A 26066-nucleotide genomic window follows, 5' to 3' on the forward strand; every position below is an offset into this window, starting at 1 on the left:
TCAAAATACAACACTATAAAATGTATGTAACATTTACAAATTCTTAGTAATCTATGTATATGATGGAAATCTGTAGATAAGACGGGACATCCCCGTTTTATAAATTTTATGTGTATATAAGCTAATTTGTTTGAAATATCAAACAAATTTATCATTCTTTTTAATTAGGGTTTTGCTGCATATAATTTATAGCGTAAATTTATTCAAGGTGAGCAAATAACAGTATCATTTTTTACAAAATCTTATAATATATAAAAAACATATAGTTCGACAATGGCAAAAGGTGAAAATAAAATATAAAGTAAAAGAAGGGTTATAATCTGTAAAAACCAATTTTAATTTTTATCTATAAAAAATGCAATATAGAATAAGTTTTATACTTAAACTCGATAAATTAAAAGCTAATTGTAACTATAAAAAAGTTTGTTTCTCGCAAGTTTTTAATGTGATGAATAACAAATACATTGAAAAAATATAATATATATTATATGATATATATATATATATATAATTAAAATTTAAGGTTGGTACATTCAATTGTTCTCGACATATGCGAAGTTTATGGCTTCGACTCAATAATAGTATATTTTCAAAAACGGATTTTGCTTAGAAACTTGGCACACATTCTTATTATAGTTCACGAAATAATAACAAATGACAATTTTAAAATTGGTAGATTCAATTGATCGAGGTTGATGGAACTATTTGGAATCCTAGTGTGTATAAAACTTTGTATTGACAACTTGAGAGTGTCTATTTATTAACGTGGGTGGAATGATATCTCGAATCAAAGCAATCCCATCAGAAGTAAATTCAAAACACGTTCTAAATGCAAAAAATAGATCTAAAACAAAAACAGATTAAATCAAACTCGTTGAAAATATCCAATCACTTTCAATACGGAAGATTATCTGCTCTGAAGTCTCACAGCCACTCCCGCTACTCTCAATATTTCATATATATGTTAGATTCGTACTATCGCCGTCTTCGCGGCCAAAACCCCACGATTCAGAAACTAGGAAATAATTATATGCAATTTTTTGCACCTGAGCATATGTGGAGTTAGAGACATAAGAGATTATATAGACGGAGAGCTAATGGAAGAGCAAAACTTTCAAACTGTATCTGTATTAAACTGTTTCAAATATTATAATAGAATATTGTTAGCAACATAAGGTTCAATTTGGCTTTGAGCATTTATATTGACGAAACCTAGCCAATTATATGACAACAAATAACACATATCAAACCCACAACTATCTGACTATGTTCAGTACATCTCCCAGCTATTTTTCATTGTAGAAATATGTTTTTTGGGGTGTTTAAAAAAGTTTGTCACATAGTCTTTTTTAACCAATAAGCGGGTAAAATAGGACAGCCAAGAGGCACCAGGTCCAATGACTTATTTTTAGTTTTAAAGGAATTCCCGAAATAATAGCTACATTTGCAATCGAAAAGAATTAGTCATTAAAAATGCGAGGCCAATAACCTAAGCAAAGGACAGCAAATTACTGATCTTATTTTTTTTATAAGACGGTAAATGACTCAATTGATTCCCCTGAGATTCTAGCAAAACTAAGTTGATATGCCCGAGACAAGGATTAAGAACAAATCTTCCAAAATCACAAAAAACTATTTATTGAGGTCATAAATAGAGTATCAATGGTGGTCGAACTAAACTTTTTTAATTCATCACATAGTACATTTATCAATATTGTCTAAAGAAATAACACTTATTAGAATTTGTTAGCATTACTAGTATGTTTGAGTCTACATATAAGTGCATTGCGGGTGTATGTATGTACGTGTGTATGTATAGGTGCCTGTATGTGTGTTTGTATGTGTTTGTATATATAACATAGTTTAACATTATTATGTTACATTACTATAGAATTAACTGTATATAGCCGATTGTTCGATTGAATCAATCTTAAAATTAATATTTTATAAAACAATTAAATAACGTATACTTAAAAATTAAATTAAGGTTTCGAAAACTAAACAACAGTGCTCATAACCAGAAAACTAACAGCAACAAAAATACTTTTGTTATGGATTATAAAACATTGCACTGTATCACCTGATATCGTAAGAATCCTTACTTTCCTCTACTTTCAAATATTGTTGTTAGGAAATTCTTAACCATACTCGTTTTTGAGATATTACTGGTGGACCTTTTTACCTGTGGACCTTTAAGCCCCGCTCTACCATAGAGCAAAATTTAATTACGGAAATGCGTACTTCCGTTTTGAGTAAACTATATCCTCAGCTCTTCTCTATTTGTAACGGAAGCATACTTACATATATTCATATAACATTTGAAATAAAACAACCTAAGTTGCGGTTTAACGTTCGCGACATTACAATTAATTTGTTTATTCTTTTATGCTCACTTTCCCTGATCTCTTTCTTCAAGAGTGGGAAATGCTATTCCATGAAAATCTTTTCGATTACACTTTTCTCACAACAGTTTTGTGTTTTGACTAACCTGTTTCGTTTAAAAACGTGTCTGAATTTTGAACAAAAGAATTTTATTTATTTTTGATAATTAATTAGTTATTTTAATTATATTGATGGATGGAATAGAATGTTCGACATGGATGTGTACCTGCATTGAACGGTAAGAATCTTGGATCAATTAATTTATTTAATTTTTCTTAAATAAAATAAATATCAACCCTCTAAATAATATAACAAAATCCGAACAGTTAACATATTGGAATTACATACAATAATTCATATGTATTTTTAATATATAAATGCAAATTAAGCAAAATTAATCTTTTTACTGAATATTCTGAAATTTAACATTTTGTATGAACAGGTTTGAATTTTGGCAGAACATTTCAAAAATGTGTAGCAACTATTATTAATTGCAAGAATATCTACAAAACAATAATATATTTTTTGTAGAAAAAGTGGGGCAAATACAGAAAGATTTCCAAAGAAACAGCCAATCTTCAGCCAACATTGAATGGGACCAAAAAATAGGTAATAATAAACAATTTATCCAATTAACATCAGTTTTTAATAGATTTTTTTAAGATAGATAGTTACTTATATGAATTTATTCTAGTTTTGTAAAATTTTTACAAATAGCCATTTCGTCATGATATTTTTTTTTCTCGGCAAAATAACAATATTAGTTAATCAAAAGTATGGGTAATGAATATAATGTACCATACATCTTACAATTAAAATACTGACAACGTGGAAGCATTTGTTATAATGGTAAAATAAATAATTAAAACTAATGGTGTATGGCATCGTGCGTTCCCGTATCGTAACGAAAATTATTTAATATTTATAAAAATTATATAAACTGAATTACAAAGTTAAAATTATTTATTTCATGTTTTTTGAATTTTTGAATCATTCAAATCGGATGATGGGATCTCTCAAACACTGCCATTTTTGTACATTTAGCTCCGTATCTCCGTAACAGCTGGACTTGCCTTTGTCAAAAACTAATCAGCACCCTATCAATAGGAATCGAATATTTTTTGAACCATTCAAATCGGTTGATCCGTGCGCCCGAAAACGTGGACACAAAATTGCGGACACACAAAACACACATACAAACATCCATTTTTTCTGAGGTATGCCAAAATGCTCAGAAACCTTTGAAACGTGAAGATATGCAATAATCTTTATTTCGGTGCATTAGCTATAACTTACCCTAAAAGAAGTTAATCAATTATTTTGGGATTTAGTTTAGTATAAATTCAGAAATTCTATGTAATCATATGAACGCAATAATAAGCAAATCTGAGCAAATGCAATCTGAAATTGTTGTTATATATACGTGCAAGGTGTTGCTTCAGAGTCAGGCGAGAGAAATTCAAAGTTGACAAAGCTCAAATGAAAGCTAGTTCTGTGAATTAGTTTATATTTTATCACAAAATCATAACAAAGTCTATCTTCATAAGGCATAAGGCTAAATATTCATCATAAAAAATAATATTCTCATTACAATAAATCAGTAATTTCCTAAATTATCAAAAAAACTTGAACATTGGTGACCCTAGACAATAACAGTATAATGACTCTATTAATTAGAAACGCTCCTGATTTTATTACTTACATTCGTACAATATCATCGACTTTTTTAATTAATATTTAAAAAGAGTATAAATATTTCTAAAAAAATGATTCATAGATGAAAAATATTCAGAGAGAATAAAATGTCGATGCAACTGTTTGCAATTCTTATTGAAATTGTGATAAAACTTTAGATTTGGTATACCTTTATATTCATGGGATATATGTATAGTGCTAACTAAAAATTTTTGTGATTCCGAAAATATTCTTTTCTTTCTAAGGGTTCACAAACGTTTAAAATTTTATTAGCTTCCCGTAGAGGTTTCTCAACATTTTGGCATACCTCAGAAAAAATGGATGTGTGTGTGAATGTGTGGATACAATTTTTCGTCGACGATTTCGGGCGTACGGATTAACCCATTTGAATGATTCAGCTAAAATTCTAAACATCACTTATATACTACTTCATATAAATAATATTAACTTAGCAATTCAGTTTATATAATACTTGACAATGTTTTTTATTTTAAATCCAATTGATTAAGTTTTGTTTATTTACTTTTTATAAAATAAGAAGAATAAAATTTACATTATTTATAATAATCTATTTGAAAACATTTAATACTCCTCGAATATTTCATTAAGTTTCGGAAAATTCTATCAATTTGCCTTAAGGCACGATGCCATTCACAACAAGTTTAAGCTTATAATGGTTAAATAATATGCTCTGAAACATTTTATTTTTTGTACCTTTTGCGTGCGGAGATTTTCATTATATGATATGATTTGATCACCATTTCTCCATTTATCAAACAAATTACTCTAATTTATCTGGTTTTCTGCACGATCAAGCAGTTACTTCAAATTATATCATATATTACCATTACTACAAATGCACTTATTAATTTGTGAGAAATATTTATAAACGCATTATTAGAGCGGAACCATTCTCGAGCATCCGTTTGTGATTTAACTCATTTATTTATATTTTTAGATTTCAGCAAATAAATAATGAAAATATTCGATAAAAAATTAATTTAGTTTGTGAAATTATTTCTGTGCTCTTATTTTTAATACAATTTGGCTATAGAATTGTTAATACCAAACAATAATTAATTGCTAAATTACTAATATTTCCACTATAATATTTGATAATATAATAAATATAAAAGAAAAAGTAGTATACAACAAATGTAAATACAAATTGGAAACACTTGTCGCAATTTTAGAATCTTAACCGCACTGAAAAGCCAAGGAAAAACATTCACATAGTTCTACATAAATAACTTGTTCTACATAAATAACCTTACAAAACTGTACTGAATTATCGACTCTAGTACTATATATGCAAAAAAATTAAGTGAAAAAGTCCAAACCCAAACTGGAAACTCATACAAAATTTTACAATCGTCATTGCTCGCTTAGGGGTATATAAAAAGCCAGAAAAAAACATAAACATAATTCTACATAAATTACTTGAAACTTACAAAATTGTACCGAATGATTGACTTCAAGTATAATATATGCAAAAAAAAAATTAGGTGAAAAAGTCCAAATTCAAACTGGAAACCCATACCGAAATTTTAGGATACTTACTGCTCATTTTGGAATAGCAAGAAAAAAAACATTTACATAATTCTACAGAAATAACTTACAGAACCTTACAAAACTGTACCGAATTATCGACTTTAAATACTATTGTGTATGCAAAAAAAATTAAGTAAGGAAGTCCAAAAACAAACAGCAAACACCAAAATTTTAGAATCACTACTGCTCACTTAGGAGTCTGAAAAGCCAGAGAAAAACATTTACATAATTCTACACAAATAATTTATGCAAAAAATTCAAGTGAAAACAGGCCAAATTTAAAATGGAAACCTATACCGAAATTTTAGGATCATTACTGCTCATTTTGGAATAGCAAGAAAAAAACATTTGCAAAATTCTACACAAATAACATGAACCTTGCAAAACTGTTTATCGACTTACTATATGTGCAAAAAAATTAAGTGAAGCAGTACAAATTCAACTCTTATTTTCTTTTTTTTTCATTTCATTTCATAGATTTGAAGTAAACGTCTTACATTAAACTGGATACTATTATAGAAAATATCTACTTACAATAATTTCTAAACAAAGATTATAAAAATATGTACACTACAGTTAAACATAGACATAATTAATATATAATAATAAAACTAATAAGTATTTAATTTTTATTATCCGCTTCAGGAACAAGTGTCATTGACCAAAGAGTGATCGAATAATTAGTTTCCGCACAAATCCTTTAATAAAATAAAAAAACGTGCATCTAAAGAAGTAAAAACTTATATTGTGAGTAAAAAACTAATTTTATTATCAAAGCAGAGAAGACCTTATATGTTCAAAATACGAAGTTGTAATATAAACAGACAACTTTGTGCTGACAGTTAAATAATATCCCACTCTTTGCATCGCCCCACTAATTCAATCTAGTCGAAGGTATTTCTGTATGTGTTTTAAATTAGACTGAATTTTATTATAAAGACAATATAAATATTTAAATATATATTATGTAATACGATCTTACATCGGTATTATTATTGATTTTTAAACGGCAATAAAAACTTAAAGGTTATTTGAGATTTTGTGATGATACTACTTAGGTACTAGGCTTTTTTAGAAGGCAAGCTAAAAAATGCCCTATCTATATTTGGCATAAATTTATCAAAATTTTACAATAGTGATAATTTATGTTTAACTTGCACTAATGTCGAGAAGAGCTATTTCTCTTGGAAACATAATTTCATTCATATAATAATAACATAATAATTAATCATTAAGCACTGCAGCCTCGATTAGAAATAATGTAGGGGAGACTGGGTACGGTTGCGCCTTACCCTTTTTTTGATCAGCAATAATTTTATTAATTTGCCAGTTAGATAGAAGAAAAGTAAAGTAAATGATAATTTGAACATTTATCTACATGGAAATACTGAAATTCCGATGAATTAGTTATAAAATCAAATCAACCAAGAAAAGGACGAGAGTCACAACCGCCCCTACCCCCAAGGACGATTGTTAGAGGTATAAAACTAGGATAAAAAACAATACGTATAATTACTAACTTTTATTGTCAAAAACTTTATTGCCAAAAATACGCAAAACAACGCAAAATAATCTAGTTTCATTTAAACTAAGCTTTGAGAAAGGATAAAGAAAATTCAACATAAGAAATAAAGAAGGTTTTACAAAGATGTTTTATTATCTTTGTCTAAAAAATTTTGTTTTGTTCAATATTATTATACCCTATATCAAAACATAAATTTTTAAACAAAGTAAATAAGAAAATTCGTAAAATCTTGATTATCTTATATTGAATTTTTCTTTCACTTTCTCTTACGTATATTAGATTTATTATTATCTATTCATTATTCACCCGAAAAGGATAAAAATTACATGTCACACCCGTACCCACAAAATTTGTCACAACCGTACCCAAAGCACACTATGGGTTTGTGGCACACGATTTCAAAAATTTAAAAGCCATTCGATGTATTTCGATAAGAACTATCGTTTGTGAGTTTTGTGAAAAAAAGTGTTAAACTTTTCGTCCACATTTAAACTAATACTACCGAATCGATTTTAAAAAATCAAAAACTGTTCGAAAGATATTAGTTGGGAATGATACTGGTTAGTTTCAGATGAAAATCTACCGAGCCGTTTTCTTGTAATTAACTGTTGAAAAAAAAATTAAGCCGATTTTTATGGAACTTTTTTTGGCGATATATACCAATGTCTCATAGAACTTACTGAAATATTACGGTCTTACAACAAGTTGTTTAATTTTAAAAATTCATCAGTTTGAGAAAATAAGTAGATTTTTTAAAGTTTGTTAAAATTAAAATTATACGATTTATTTGGTATAACGATAGTGTACTTGGTCTAAATGAACATACTAAACCCTACGGAAATTGCTACAATTATAAATAATATTGATTTGTGAAAATTTGCTTTTAGAAAATACTTCAAGTTAACGTGTTCGTTCGTTTTCAAATACATACGTGTAATAAATCCACTCCTTTAGATACTTTTAATCACTCATAAATTAATTTATTTTTATTGATTAAGTCGATTATTTACACATACCAGGAAGTTCATGTAACTTGCTTCAAGGCAAAATACCAATTCCAACTAGTTATCTTTTTGTTTGTCACCACTGTAAAAGCTGCATTATTGTATGTAGTTCTTATATTTATTTATTTTCTACTTTATGAGCGATTGATATAATGACTTATGTAGATAGATGATTAAGCAAATAAATAACATTTTAAAACGTTATGTGAATTATGTAAGAATACAACATGCGGGTTCTAATATCTTGCATTCTAATCATTACATTCAAAGATACGAGCTTAAAGCTCTTTTCAATGATACTATATCATTTAAATAATTTAATATAAACCTTGTGATTTATACAATAACTTCTGTGATAGAATAGAAAACAACAAATTATAAATAGAACAAAACTCACATATATTTCATTTAATTTCATTCCAGAATCGCAAACTTGAATGCAAAATATAAAATTGCATAAAGCAGTTTGCTTACTGAAAAATCTCGTAAACAAGTTATGCAGCAATTTCTACTGAATGACAAGTTCAATGTGCAATGCAATGGAAGTAATCCAGCAAATAATTTCATCGTCGATTTAGCTGTAATCTCTTTTTGTAAAAGTTACCAGTATAAAATAATACTGAACTGAGGAAGCAAATTTCAATTAGTGTATTTCACGTCCGAGATTTTATTCGAAAATTAATGACAGATTCGATTAAAATTTAATGGTCGAGTAAAAGTAATTGACAAGACGATTTATGGAAGGAATCAAATGTAATTGACACGTACATAATCATCTTGAAGCCAATACAAAGATATAACTCCAAGTTTAAAAAATATATCTATGCGATTAGATAATTATGTAACTAATTCTTAAATTAACTACTTGGTATTGGTGTTTTGCCTTGAGGCAAGTTACATGAACTTCCCGATATGCGTAAATATTCGACTTAATCAATGAAAATTAATTTATGAGTGATTAGTAGTATTCCGAGTGCATTTATTACACATAATTGAAAAGGAACAAACATGTTAACTCGGAGTATTTTCTAAAAGAAAATTTTCAAAAAGCAATAATTTTTATAATTGAACCAGTTTCCGTAGGACTTTAATGGTTTAGTATGTTCAATAAGGCCAAGTACTCTATCGTTATACCAAGTTAATCGTCTAATTTTAATTTTAACAAACATTTACAAAGAAACGGCTTGGCTGATAGTCGCGCAAAATTGATAAACGCTAGTCCTCATCGTGATACATCGAATGGCTTGTAATTTTTTTTAAATCGGTCCAGCCGTTTTCGAGAAAACGTCGATTTACGGCAAAAAAATCTGTTCACATACATTTTTCAAACACGGTCTCATTCGATTCAGAATGGCTTGAAACGTCGAGAAATCATAAAATTAGCGAATCGGATTTTTTGATGAAAACATAAACTTCTCCATCGAAAAGTTAATAAAATCAAACACGTGCCTATTTGATAGCAAATAATCATTTAATTTAAATAAAATTTCAAAACAAATATAACCAAATTTATCAAAGATAGATTATATAAACATCCACAAATGCATTATTCAAACAAATATATTGGAATTAACCAATTGTAGAAAAATACACAAAGAAGTTAGGTTTATTGGGTTTCGTTAAATTTATTAATCTAGTAATTTAAAAGAACAATCCAATTAAAAAATAATTTTTAGGACAATTAGAAGATTGTTCATAGTTACTGCTAATCTATTGCTTTTAAATGTATTTTCTGAATTTTATTACACTATCCATATTTTTTCTTAATTTTTCCAGGGTAGAAAGATGACAATGTATTACAAATCTATGCTCATCTCAACAATTTAAATATTCTATATTATTTGCTAATAATGAAAATATTTTCTTGCCAAATAGGAAAAGCCATAAGTAGTTTAGAATAAATCGAAATAACGTTTTTTAACGTAGTTCTATAATTCAGGAGGGCAAAAGTCGATATATTAAATACATTTAAAGTACTCTTGCAAAAATTATTTATATGAATAAACATTTAAAATTAAAGAAAAAAATATTTCCGTATATTTTCAATTCAAAATATTAAATAATAAATGTATTAGATGTGAATAAATAAATAGAAGTCAGTAAACAAAGTATAATAGCAAAAAGGCGTTCACTCCACTAAAAAAATATAATATATATGTGAATCTATCTTGAAATAATACAGTGATTTAAATATTAGATATGACTCTCCAAATGAGACAAATTTGTAAGATGTTTGATTAATTTTAAGTATAAAATAATTATAATAATATATTTTAATCACATATTATAATAATATATTTTAATCGCATTTTTTTCTCATAAATTTCTAGATGAATGGAAAGTGTTTTTATAATTAAATCTTCATTTATCCCAACAACCGATTTACATATGAAGATCACAATAGATATAACAGGAAGCCAAAATGTCAAAAAAGATTTTAACAATTTTTTTTAATTACCTGCTGCTTATAGTATTATCGTAATTAGAATAACAAAAAATTATTTAACAACTAAAAACAAAGCAGCTTCATACGCAAGTATTTAATGAGTGCTGAATATAAGAAATGGTGAATGTAAATTAATTAATAATTCTTTGATATGCAACGACGTTAATGTATGGCATAGATTAAAAACAAGTGGAAGTATTATGCAATATAAGAAAATGGATGAAAGTCTACAAATGAATAAACGAACTCTCAAAAAATTGTCTCTAAAAATCCAAATTACATGGACAAACAAAATGATTTAAAAAAATAAAAATAATTAAATAAATTCAAAATAATCATTCAAGTATGCTTATAATTTTGAAGAATATGTTTCATTTATATCTGCCACAAGACAAGACAGAGACAAATGCTTGACCCTAAAAAACCTAAAATTAAATCAACAAATTTAAAAAAAAAAAAAATTACTCATTGAAATCTATCTAAAATTCGTATGCATTTTACAAATATAAATTAATGATGACTGATAATTGAAAATTTCGAATAACCAATAAATATTGGAACATATGCATTTGACAAATATCATACCCATCTTCGACACTATACTTTCAATTTTTTTCAGTAATAGTTTATTTACTGGAGTCTATCCATAATTAGCATGCATTTTGAAAATATTATAGTATTCTACAAAAAGATATTGTGGATATAGTACTTTATATTAGCGTAAGGCTTGTCTATGCAGTTATTAAAATTTAATAACTTCACGATGGCTATTATTTTATATTAATGTAAAAACCGACATGTGATTTATCGCTCTTGAATATGTAGATTAGAAGGTGTATGTTTAATTAATTAGTAGTACAAATCTTACTTATTAAGTTCCCGAAGGAGAAGTTTATGTTTTCATCAAAAAATCCGATTCGCTAATTTTATGTTTTCTCGACGTTTCAAGCCATTCTGAATCGAATGAGACCAAATTTGGAAAAAGTATGTGTGTATGTGTGTATGTGTGTGTGTGTGTGTATGTGAACAGATTTTTTTGCCGTAAATCGACATTTTCTCAAAAATGACTGGACCGATTTTAAAAAATTTAAAAGCCATTCGATGTATCTCGATGAGGATCGGCCGGGCCGTTTCGTTGTAAATTGCAGAAAAGTGAAAAATTTTTCGCCCACGTTTTAGCCCGCAATTCTAAATCGATTCTGAAAATTCAAAAACCATTCGATAGATATTGGTTGGGAATCGTGCTGATTAGTTTTTGGTAAAGATCGGCCGAGCCGTTTTCTTGTAATAACGTTTAAAAAAAAAAAAAAACGACGATTTTTATGATTTTTTTTTGACGGTAGATACCATAGTTTTCTAGGTCATACTAAAATATTACGGCCCTACGACAACTCGTTTAGCTTTAAAAATTCGTCAAAGTTTGCAAAAATTGGTATAGTTTTTTTGACATTTGTCAAAATTAGACTTTTGATCGACGTTTTCTCAAAAGCGCCTGAACCGATTTCAGAAATTTAAAAGCCATTTGATGTATTTCGGTGAGGACTATCGTTTGCCAGTTTTGTGCGACGATCTGCCAAGCCGTTTCTTTGCAATTTAAAAAAAAGTGTTAAATTTTCGTCCTCATTTAAGCTCATCCTACCGAACCGATTTTAAAAAATCAAAAACTGTTCGAAAGATATTCGTTGGGAATGGTACTGATTAATTTTAGGTGAAAATCTACCGAGCCGTTTTCTTGTAATTAACTGTTGAAAAAAAAATTTTAAGCCGATTTTCATGGAACTTTTTTTTGGCGATATACATCATGGTCTTATAGAACTTACTGTAATATTACGGCATTACGACAAGTAGTTTAATTTTAAAAATTCGTCAAACTTTACTAAAATTATTATCGTTTTTTAAAGTAGGATTGATGAAGTATATTATTTACACTTTTTTTTGATTAAGTCAATTATTTACACATATCGGGAAGTTCATGTAACTTGCCTCAAGGCTAAATACCAAACCAACTAGTTTTCTTTGAATATTTTGCGCAAATGATGCAATATTCAAATAATTTCACTAATTAGAATTACAGTAATCAAGAAAAATATATCTTTTTCAACGCTGCAGTACGACTACATTTTTTATGCCTTGGCATTTCATATCTTATACATATAAAACTGCAAATCAAGTTATTACAATTTTATCTGTAGAAGGAAAACGATAGTACCGGACGAATGCAATAATCTATCAGAACTGCTGAATATTATAAATAATAGTTTTATATATATATAATACAGTTATTGTACGAGATATAGATATGAAGTAACCATGATCACATAAAACGAAGACAACATTTTCAATATACTAAATATTAATATTCCTTCAGATGTGTATTTTCAGCCCATAATAAAGCACAAATGATATAAAAGAAGATTTTTAAAAACTCAGAAAACTCGGTTATTTGTTGGTCCGGAATCCAAAATAATAAAATAAACTAGTGGGGCGCATGGCATCGTACCTTAAGGCAAATTGCTGGAACTTCCCATACCAAATTTTTTTTTTTTTTAAAGATTAACATTTTTGGAAAACAAGGTACTCTGAAAATATTAGATTTTTGAGAAACTATAAATTTTTGACAAAAATTTACTTTTTTTTTAAAAAAAAGGCTTTTTGAAGAAAAATTTATTTTGAAATATGGAAATTCTGAACTTTTTTTTCAAAGCAATCGTCGCCGTCTAGCGGATAAATATTGGTACGGAATCCATAGAAATAAAAACAAAATTTATATTTATTCTTAAAATATCTATAAAATATCTGATAATTTGATATGCATATGCCTAATGATCATTTTTGACCGCCAAATGGCATTTTTTTTTACTTTCTTTACTAGATCTCCGAAACCGCTAGAAATGCTTTCATGAAAATTTGATCAGTTCTTCATCTTGTTAATACAAGTGAAATGTTTTTTGAATTATTCAAATCGGACGCTCCGTTCCCTTAAAAACTGAGTTATTGTTTTTGGCACTTTTTGCCCCATATCTTCGGAACGGCTAGACCTGCCTTCGCCAAAAACTATTCAGCACGTCTCCTTATCAATACGAATCGAATGTTTTTTGAATTATTCAAATCGCTTCTTCCGTGATCCCGAAATCGTCGACGAAAATTTGTATCCGAACACACACACACACATACTTCCATTTTTTCTAAGGTTGGCCAAAATGTTCAGATGGTTTTAAAACGTAAAGATATATAAAAATTTTCATTTTCGATTTTTTTACGATTACTATAACTTGCCCTACGGGAAGTTAATAAATACAAAACTTTTAGAAAAATATTGAAGGATTGGATTAGATAGGGCAAAGTAAACTTGAAAGTATTAGAGTGAATTGTCAATTATACACAACAACAAATATTAAGATCAATAAAAGTCACAGTCCTATTATATTATCTGAAAAAAAATTATGTAGAGTATTATACATCGTTAGATTCTCAAAAATTCTCAATTCATCTTCCGTCTGACAAGTCTCCTAAAATTTCAGAAAAATTGAAAAATCTCAAGAAAATTATACAAAGACCATTATCGAATTATATTTTTTTTATGTTTAATACACATCTTTTCTCAGAACAGACTCATACTAGTCCAGATAAACTACAGTAAAATACTTCTTGTAAAAGAATAGTAAACTTCGCAGTTCAAATAGATACTATACATAATGCAAGTTTCTTTCATAATATGCACACTGCATGATAATAAATTATAAAACAGCGATGTGTATACTAACAACCTTGAGAATATGGTCTATGATGCAAAGACTTGAAGATTATGAATGAAAAATAGTTTGTTTTCCCAACTGTAACATTGAATCGATTTAAAATCGCAAAGAAAAACGCGTTCACCTTACATCCACAAGGCCGGCGTTTAAAAAACCAAAAGTTCAACGTACCTACGTCGTCTGTAAAAGGATCAACAAATGTATTATCTAATCCGCCGTAAGCAAACTGACCAAATAAACGCAGTAACATAATAAGAGCAAAAATTTTCATAGAAAGTGAAAGTCAATCATGTAAGTAAGAGAAGGTAATACTTGCATTGGCAATGAACAGAAGACAAGTCTTTCTATCTCCGGCAAAGTTAAACTGTAGCAAAACTGGATACTCTTCGATAATAACAAAATAAAAAACCCATGAACTAGAGTAATATTATGATATTACTTTCTCTATACACTCACACGAAACTCGTCCCCATCTTCGAAACACCTAATACGCCTTTCTTTGGAGTATAAAAACAAATGCCAGGTAATCAAACATCACAGTCTCAGTCTAGTGGTGTACTCGATCAAGGATAAGGCCGGGTGCTAAATTTCATATATAGGAACAATGAAACTTTTTGTAAGTACACTAATTACATATTTATAATTAATAAAAACAATTATCTAATATTTATTTTCTCGAAAAATAAAAAAAAACAAAGTTGCATTAATATTTCATTTTTTTTAATATTTATTTAATTTTAATTTAATAAAAAAATCGAATATTATAAATAAATATCTAAGTGGTTAATTTGATTTTTTTTCCAAAAAGACTTTTTTTTAATCAAAACGAATAACAAAATTTATTTGGTGCCCGAGAAAATAATTTCAATCTAACATAAAAAACAAAATACAAAAAATATTTTTAAAAAAGAAAAATTTTGTACATTTTTTATGATCCTTGATAAACACTCTTTCAATCCTTCAATATTTATTTAAATTTTAAATTAAAATTGTTATCGAACATAACGTAATTTTAATTTTTTGCAAAATATCAATAAAAAAAATTGAAAAACATCCTTTATAAATTTGACAAGTTTACAAAACAATTGTAATTAATTGTATATATAAGTAATTAATTACTGCAATTATTTTGGAAAATATAAATCTTCATAATTATTAATGCTTATGGATAATTTATTTAATTTAATAGATTTTAAGAAATGTTATAAAAATTGAGATAGAATTATTAATTTTAGTTCAAATTTAAAAAATAATATTAATTTCAAAATATGAACAAACAACACTTTTTTGCACTAATTTATTATCATATCGAACGACTTGTAACGGATAACACATAATGCTAATTTAGGTTTCCATATTTTAAATTTTAAATTATAACACACTGATGATGAGACAAACCTAGTCTCGAAACGTTTGTGAAAATTATTATTTAATAAAAAGTGTTGTTTGTTCATATTTCCAAATTAATATCTATTTATCCACTCAGAATATATTCGTTAAAAAATAATATTAACACTGGCAAAAAGAGCGAGATTAGTGATGTAATTGATCCGGAAAACATGGGAAAATTAAATGGAATAAAAAATAGAGAAAATGATGAATTTGATAAAAATTACAGATACGATTGAAAAATAATAAATATCACCAAATATAAATAAGAACGTAATTTCGAACAGGCAGATTAAATAATAAATCAAAATTATTGTAAAATGATTGTAATAATTGAATGAAACTCATGTCGTTGTAGTATTTGCAAAACAAAAATCACTGAAAGTAATCAGTACTATTCTAAATTTTATGCTCGTTTAAAATAAGGAAATTTAAATTGAAATAGTTAAATGAAATCCTTGTCCTTAAAGCATTTGAAAACAAAAATTACCGAAAGTAGTCAGAACTTTAAATGAAAATGTTCGCAAAACATTTCGTATCACAATGTTTTACGATGTTCGTTAAAAACATAAAATCTATCACCAAGTTTTATTACAAAATCTGAAAAGTAAATACAACAATTATTTTTTAAATTTTGAAGTCTTTGCAAAAACGTGGACAAAAAATTTTATATATTTATGCTAATTCTAAAAAAAAGTCTCGGCCGATCATCTCACAAAATGTGACTCTTTATAGAGTTACATCGAATGTTAATAATTTTTTTAAAAAAGAGTCTCAGTCCAAAAAACGTCGAAAGATCAAAAATCGAATTATATACATGATTTTCCAATTTTGGACTTCAACGATTCAGAATGACTAGAAACTTCGAGAAAATATAATATTAGAAAATCTGATTTTCTGGCTAAAATAAACTTCGACCTTCATAATGCATAATTTATCATATTAACTCAATTAACATTATTAATTAAAAGTCATTAATTATTTATGAATTATTTAACTTTCTCATTATCACTTACGCTTGATTGTTCATTTTTTTTCTCGCGTGTTAATTGATTAATTTATGACTTGATATAAATATATAAATCAAAGCAAATTTGTTGCTTCCGGCAAAAATATTGAATGGTAATAAAGTAATTTACATTGTTTGTTATTATTTAATAGAATAAAATTAATACTCATTATTACTCCATCTCTACACGGTAATACTAAAATTAATTCAATCATTTATCCCGTTAATAAAATCATTAAATTCAACTATAAAATTGATACTAACTAAACGTTGAAAATATAACGATCATTTACAAAAACTTTAAATTTACTTTTTGACTAAAGTTCGTGCAAACCTCAGTGAAACCTACACAAATATAACATTTAAAACAAATTAAAACCAAAGCAATTGGTAAGTAAAAATATATCAATTATTTTCACATTCATTAATAAGATTCATATAAAACGACTGAAGATAATGTTTTAACACAGTAATAAAAATCTTAAACAGTTGTTAATAGCGTCATAAAATGTAATCGGTAACAAAATTGAACAATTATACGCCATGCTCAAAATTTTCATACTGTATTAACATTCAGTACATCATAACATATAAAATTGTGTAACAAACGCTTTTTCATGTAACAAGCATTATGATGAGTTTTTTTTTATTACTGCGTATGCCAAATTTCGAGTAAAAACCGCAATATTATGAATGCCTACAAATTGATGAAAAAGTACATTCATTGAGAACAGAAATTATTGCCTTTATTGCTCCGAACATTTTAATCATCATAAACATTCACTGTATTATGAACGTATACGCGAGAAAAGCTGCAACTATTTTATGAACTTTTTTAAAATATCTCAAATAAATCAGATTGAAATAATTTTATTATATTCCTTCAGAGTTTAAAAATTCTGCTCATTATAATTGAATTTCCTTCCGAATGTTGGACGTTTTTAGACCTAAAATTGAAGTTTAATAAAATGAAATTTGTTTAAGATACGTTTGATACGTTACTTCACAGTAATTAAAAAATCTTTAAAATTGTTCCAATAATGATCACTAATATTTCTATTATAATAATAATTTCACTGTAATATGAGAATTTTTATCCTTACGATTTTAATTTCTTACTTCCTTTTTTCTTCAAATACAAAAATCAGGGACCTTCTTCTGATCATATATGCAAAATAGTCAATTGCATGATTATAACCATTCAATATTTTTTCCTTATGTGTAATTGCAAAAGATAATTTTATTATAAATTACAAATTGTAATCGTTCGTTTGACCCCTAGAAATTCGTCGTAACTTCTGAATCCGGAAATTCGAAAAGATGACCATTTACAAGGTCTTCAGACTTTAATAGCGAAAGTATACTTTAATTTCAATTAATCGTTTTTCACCTACTAAGAACGAAATCGGTGGAATTGAAAGTAAACACGGCGAAATAAAAAAGCAGTGCAAAAATTAAAATCCAATGATATAATTTATGCTAGGTCGCTGAACCGCGAACCGTAATTAGACGTTCTCTTTCAATCGTCTTTTTTTTTTCAATGATTCTAAGAAATATTTATTCGAATTATAGATTTAACTATGATGTGTTCAATAATTCGTGTAATTATTGAAACGATGGTTTGAAATTTCTTCTCAAAAAATTATTGAAGAAGTATTCATAATTAAATGCAAAGTCTCTGAAAACATGCATAATAAATGAAATATTTCCTTTAAAGTTATGAGTATTGAGGTGTGCGCGCATGCTTGTGTAAAAATAAAAAGATAAAACAAATTAAATTCTAAGAAATACTTCGCCATCCTTCTAAAAAGCCGATAGAACACTCCAGATCATTTTCGTTTCGTTCAAATTAAAAAGCAATTGTGATGTTGCTGATTTCAAATAGCATACACATTAAAGTAGAATTTAAAAGTTTTCCACGAAACAATTGGCCGTAACACAGAAATGTGAATGAATAATGAATTACATATATATATATATATATATATATATATATATATATATATAAGTAAATGTATAAAACTGTCACATGACTATTGTAAAGTTACTTTCACTTATTTCCTGAAATTAATATTAAAATGAGAATGAATGAAACATATAAACAATCAAAACATGTTAGAACTATTAAATATTCTAATACTGAACAAATGTGTCCAATATAAATAAATTCGATCAATTTTAATAAATATCATGATTATCATATGATATTTTATGGTTGAATACATTTCGTATCAATTTAAAAAATCTAATATGCCGACTAATGTAATAAATAGTTAAGTAAATATTATTCAATGCTCTTACAAGTGGAACAATGGAACGTAATATCAAGAAATAGTTAGCTTGCACGCAAAGAAAACTGTAATAAATAATCAATTAGTACAGTTATATGAAAAATCGATAATAATTCGATTATGAAACAAATAAATTATATAAATATGATATGTAAATAAATTGAAATGCCAATTGAAGTTTTGTGAGCGCGTTCAAATTTAACAAGTATTGCTCTGTTTGGTAAAAGATTCCAACGATAAAAATGAAAGCACTTATCAACAAAGATATCATAGCACTCAAAATTTTATCCCGTTTCGATGTGCCCGAAAATAAAATTGATAGAATACAATATATTTGTGTTTAGTATGTACAAGAATTAGAATCTATAGATTTTTCACTCAAGTTAATTTTTCTTACAGTTGTTGATAAGTACACTGTGCCTGGTGTCGGCCAGACCAAGTGAAGAACACGGCGGTTACGGTACGAGTGGAGGTGGTTCGAGTTACGGCGGAGGTTCGGAAGGTTACAGTGGCGGCTCAGGAAGTTATGGAGGCGGCTATGAAGCCAGTTCTGGAAGTGGTGGTTGGACCGGCATAAGTACTGGTCATGGCGGTTATGGCGGTGGTGAATCCAGTTACGGTAGCGATTCCGGCTACGGTGGCGGTTATGCAAGTGCAGGACATGTCGACACCTCCAGTTACGGAGGCGGTTTTGCCTCCGGACATGGTGGAGATGGCGGATTTGGCGGCGGACATGGAGGAGATGGCGGCTATGGAGGCGGATATTCGACAATTGCCCACAGTGGTTACGGCGGTGCGTACGCTGGCGCGCTACATGGTGATTCTGGATATGGCGGCGGTTCCGGTTACGGAAGCAGTGGTTCTGGTCATGGAGGCGAAACCTATGAGATTGGAACACACGTACACACAACAACTTCCGAAAAAACAAAACCAGTGCCTGTGCCAGTTTACCAAAAAGTCGGAGTACCAATTCCACACCCTGTCCCAGTTCCAATTCCACAATATGTCAAAATCGGCATTCCTCAACCTTATCCCGTTCACGTAGTTATGCAACAGCCGATACATGTGCCGATTTACAAAGTCGTAACAGAAGTGATTGAAAAGAAGGTTCCATACACAGTAGAAAAACCATATCCAGTAGTAGTAGAAAAGCCATATCCAGTACATGTGGAACACAAAGTTCCAGTTCCTGTACCGCAACCATACCCCGTGCATGTGCCAATCTTCAAGCATGTCTTGAAAAAAAGTAGCGGTTGGAAGCACTGATAATGTTTAGAAATAATTATTATTTATTTATGTCTTCCCTCCTGCATGTCAATAACACAACAATTTGGAGTTAGAGCCAGTATATGTAACGAAACGTCTTGAATTTCAACAACTAAAACCATACACAGCAGGGGTTATGAAGATTGTATGACTGACATATTTGAACTCGAATTTAAGTAACGCTTATGAATGTATAACTGTATAACAGTATAAATATCAACTTGTGCGCTTTCATCTGGAAATATTATAAAAAGCAAAATTGTCTTGTACGTGTGATTTATTCATTGCCTAAAAGTTATATTTATATACATTTTATTGTTATCCATTTGCTTGTTAAATTTGAATGTATTGTTAAATAATTGTAAATACATCTTATAAACATATATTTTGTTTTTAATTATAAAACTAGGAACCAATTAAACGATTGCTTCATAAATTATTATAAACCGTATTGTATTAATTGTATCCAATTAAATTCAACTTTATATTATCAATTTATTGACTATAGTTACACACAATGTTATATAAATAATTTACATAAAAGCTGTTGCTCAATTATATACAAAATTTATGCAACGGAATTAAAAAATCTTAAGGCTATTATTAAACTTGAACCTGTTAAAATCGTGAAGAAAACTATTTACAAGTATTTACAAAATATAGTAATCCATTTTTTCATATAAAATATAGAGAAACAAATCCACTAAAAATGATTTGAATCTGGTTTCTAAAGACAAATTGAAATAAATCAAAAATGTAAATGTTCATCGTTTTATAACTAAATGTATAAAATGTCATGAAGAATTGTGGATAGAAACATTGTTCATGCAGGATAAACAAACAAAGTTTTGAGTGTGAATTTAACCATTAACAAGCAAAAATACGAGCACAAGGGCAAAGAAATATTTTAATTATCATATATTTGTAATAAACTTAATATAGACATAGAAGAAAACTCGTCGCCATTGAATTAAATGCAAAACTAGTCACATTGTAAGAATTATTTATGTGCTACAAAGCTATGAAGCATCCTGAAATTTAAATTTAATTCCAAAACAAAATTATGTTGCACAAATAATATAAATAGCAACAAATATTTTGCGGAATTTGTTTAAAGAAGAAACCATATATACATAATGCAAAACTGTCTTACAAGACAAAGTCTACATTTACAGTATTATAAAATCATTTTCATGATTATTATAGTCTTTTTCAAATAAAAGAAATTTCAGTTCTATAATCATAATAATTCATATTGATTATTATGACATGTATCACAACAAATGTTCTATTTTCTAATTGTTTACAAATTTATAACAACCATTTGAAAAACCTATTTTGGATTTTAGGTACTACTTCAACTAGTCAAAAGTATACATCTTAACTAATACTAATTTATTAGAGTCTCTCCTACTTTAAGGTCTAATGGACTTTGTGCATCTGAATAAATTAACTATTTATAACTAGATAAGCGGCGAGCACATGAAACATTTTTAAGGATATCTAATGTTCACTACATGTGAAACATTAATTAATAACTTCTGAAAATATTCAGAACATAGACCGTTATCTACCATGATTTCATTATAAATGACGTTGCTATAATTGAACAAATCTACTTTGTGATTTTTCATAATGATTGCCCATAATGTCTTATTTGGTGTTTGTAAGTACAAGTTGAAATAATTTATTATAAAAATGTATATTTAAATACAACGGTTTATATTTAATTATAACAAAACATTAAAATCTACTATTTTCTTAAATCAGTGAATTTACACACACACACACACACACACACACATATATATATATATATATATATATATATATATATATCTGTGTGTGTAAAATTTAATATTCATAATTTAACTTTACATTTGCATACACGTGTTTTTCCAATGCTTGATTCAAAAGTAATTGTCGAGAATATATTCATTATCAAATTTCAATAAGTTAAGAAATTGTTGTCAAGTAAAAAACAACAGTTAATTTATTTTTATTCAATAATAAAATTACCACTAGTATAGTGAATTAAAGAATTTTACACTGTAAGATTTGCTTCGTTATGTGAAAGGTAGCATACGTACATAGTAATCAACATTATAACAACAAATAATCCAGAACAAAATGTCTTTGACAGCATAAAATATCATCATGAAAAAGTACATTCAAAAAAGTATTCGAAGAATTTAAATAATATATTCAGGTAACAAATTATGAAAAATGGGGTTTATAGTATTATGTCAAAATAGTCATAATAGCTTAGCATCAACATTTTTTTAATATCAATACATCAGTAAAAAAAAAAGTTAATGATTCATATTGATAAAAAAATAAAGAAGTGGTGATAAATATAAATTATGTAATATAAAATAAATAGAAAAACCTCGTAGATATAAATGTAATGTTGATAAAAAAATACTAAAGCACCCTTCATATAACAAAACATCTTCAATTTCAATCATCACATTATTATTTTTTGGAAATATAATGTTAAAAAAACCCAAATACTAATATTTTCATTTTGCATGCTTGTAACACAAATTTTTTAATGAAATTGAAATGTTTCAATTTAAGTCACTTTTTATAGTTTATTATAAATATCAGCTCACCCTTCTGCCCAATTCTGTGCTGGTTCATCGGCTGTGAATTGCGTCACACCATTATTAGCCATAGCATCCAAAATTCCACTCACATACGAAGCTACATCAGTAGTACTTTGCTCTCCTTGCTTAATGAATGGATGTTCCAATAATTTATTGTATTTAGGTCTCTGATTTTCTTCTTTAATCAAGCTACATAAATAAAAACATATTTTTGATTATAGAAAGATAAATATCAATACTTGTAAAACTTTGAACTGAGTATTAACCGTTTAATCTAATCAAATTTAAAAAAAAATCAAAAACTTATTTAATCCAAAAAATAAAAACCATTTAACACAAAAAGATGCTCAAAGTGATATGAGGTCTAGCTTTTGTATAAAATGTATCTAAGTCTATTTTGATGCCAACTATAAATAAATATAAAATAATTATTTGGTGAGCAAATACATGAGTCTATAAATACTCACCAAGTATTCACAAAAGTAACAAATTCACGAGTAAAATAATTTCCATTGTGTTCAAGAGTAAGTCTTGGTGGATCTCCTTGTACAACTTGATAAAGCTGCTCAAACACTGAATTCCATTTAGGGTACGGAAATCTACCAGTGGCAACTTCCATTAACGTGATTCCTAAGGACCACACGTCACTTCGAACATCGTATCCTCTTCCTCGTTGAGGATCTATACGCTCGGGCTACAAATGAATTAGGGGTTATGTTTTTATAAAATATATATTGAACACTTTCTTGAAAACTTACTGCCATGTATGGTCTACAACCAGCATCTCTAGTCTGCGCTATTGAATCCACTAGTTGCCCTGATATTCCAAAGTCACATAATTTTATATCGCCAGATTTATCCAAGAGAATATTGCTTGGTTTCACATCCCTGTATAAAATTGTTGTTATTATATTCAAAGACTTTACATCATAGTCACACAACATATTAATAATTACCTGTGAATGATCTTTAATTTCTCTTTTAAATAGTTCAAAGCTTTTACCGTAGCAACTGTGATTTTTGCCAAAATTGTCTCTGGAATTGTTTCATGTAATCTATCATAAATAAACTTGTAAATTTATCTAATGATGTGTCCATTAACTCCATGCATATCCAACAGTCTCCCTGATATAAAAAAATTATAGATTCATATAATTTTATTTCGATCGTATATGTATTTTTTTACCCTCTTTGAATAAAGCTCCATAAAACTGAACTATACATGGACATTCATTAGACCTCATAACAACTTCAAGGTCCATAAGTAACTGTTTTTGTTCTCGTTCGTCAACTGTAGACCTTATTCTTTTAACGCCATTACTGTATCAGTTTTACGATACACCATTTTATTTACAGCTCCGAATGCCCCACGACCTATCTCTCCAAGGTCCTGCAGATCTTCAGATGTAAAATCGTATGTCTTTCCGGGTGCCAATTGCAATTTTCCAGAAGATTGTAGACCTTGGCACATTTTCAAACGTTCCCTGCAAAATGAAAATAAAACAAATTTACAACTGTAAACACATTTAATAGAAAAAGAAAACATTCAGCTTCAAAATTTAATAAAAATAAATAACACTATACTATTGAAGGCAATCTTCGTATAAGATGTATAATTATGGTTTATAAGAAAATTTGCACAAAAAATTATTACTTAGCTTATTCATATAATAATATATTCTTAATCATATATATATAATATTCAGTTCCCGATTTATATAACTTTGATTGATAAAGTGATCCCTAGGACATTAGAGCATAATAAATGCCTATAATTTTTACCACTATTCAAGATTACCAATAGAATTTATTTGTAAAACAAACGTGCTGTTAAATGTTATATACAACAATGTTATTTATGTTGTGTATCTAAACAAGATTTATTTCACACCAAAATAAAAAATTAATATTAATATACGATCATGCTGATGCAACTTTTGGGTACAATTTACCTTATTTTCTTATGCTCAGTTGGACCAAATCTGTGAAAATTTATGCAAATAATGAAGTTTGAGAACAGAAGCAGTTTTAATAAAAAGTAATTTTTTATGACGCAAATATTAGTTACCGTGTTTTTTTCCTGAATGAAATCTTGATTATTTTTAGGCAATCTTCCTAAAGAAGGTTTTTGTCTAACAGAAGTATCGTTACTCATTTTCATAAATGCCTGTGGACTACTATTAGGTAAACCTGGAAAACAATTTGAAGCTACAGGCATTTGAGCCTGTGGTTGTGGAAATACTAATCCCCCAGAAGGGCCTGAAGGAAAATTGAGTTTCAATTGACGTCTTTTTTCTGTACTCATATCAGTATTATTTGTTTGAAAATCTAGTTTGTCAAAGAAACTGGGCCTGTTGTTTCCTATGAAAAAAAAAAATCAATAGTTGAGTTTTGGAAAATGATTACAACATTAAGTAGAAACTCAATATAATTATTATTAACCAAAATATAATATATTCACCCTGGCTTGAGGAATGGCCTTGGTCTGCCATTTTGCAGATAGATCCCTATTGAATTCCACCCTAATCTACCCTATTACACAAAATACAGTTGATGCATTTATTTTGTTAAAATTGATACCCATAACAATGAACCGAAATTAGCGTTCATATTTTTTTATATATAAACAAACACCACTAATTAATTTTATTTATACAAAACTTCTTTGAATTCTCCCTGTGATATCAAAGAAAATTGACATTATTGAACGATCTGACGTTGGTTGCAGAACGAATGTCAAAACATCATGCGAAAGATTAATGTTTTGCGTATTTTACAGTTCATAATAAATTTAACTGCAAATTTAAAATATTGGTGAAAATATAAAATAAAACATTAATATGAATATGCTAATATTATCTGTGCATTTTTATTAGTATTTAAAATGACCGCTAGTCTAGAATTTAATGGCTGAAGTATTTTGGCAACTTCACGGTGTAGAAAAGAACTGTCACAATGACAGTTATTGTCATTGCTGTCAATTCTTGTAGTTGTATGATATTAAAATGGCTTGCTTGTAACTGTTTTGTTGTATTTGTTTAATTTGATCAAAATTTCAATACATTAGTTAATAATCTTTGCATTCACAAATAAAATGGCTAACGAAGATCATTCGTGGCGTACCCATGGGTTTCGTCAAAGTGT

At 28.0% G+C, this 26066-nt stretch overlaps 1 protein-coding gene across 1 annotated transcript; it reads right to left on the reverse strand.

Moving 5' to 3' along the window:
- Positions 1-22843: 22843 nt before the first annotated feature.
- LOC113372329 (dual specificity mitogen-activated protein kinase kinase 4-like) lies at positions 22844-25639 on the reverse strand. The gene is given in 9 exon segments (XM_026612653.1): positions 22844-23111; positions 23390-23616; positions 23681-23810; positions 23879-23999; positions 24002-24043; positions 24109-24237; positions 24240-24410; positions 24996-25283; positions 25384-25639. Coding segments are annotated over 9 exon segments (1326 nt in total). The 5' UTR covers positions 25415-25639; the 3' UTR covers positions 22844-22924.
- Positions 25640-26066: the final 427 nt, after the last annotated feature.

Source organism: Ctenocephalides felis, unplaced genomic scaffold, assembly GCF_003426905.1.
Source record: "Ctenocephalides felis isolate EL2017-DRISC unplaced genomic scaffold, ASM342690v1 CF-g0.4_SCAFFOLD_01604, whole genome shotgun sequence".
Classification (NCBI taxonomy): domain Eukaryota; kingdom Metazoa; phylum Arthropoda; class Insecta; order Siphonaptera; family Pulicidae; genus Ctenocephalides; species Ctenocephalides felis.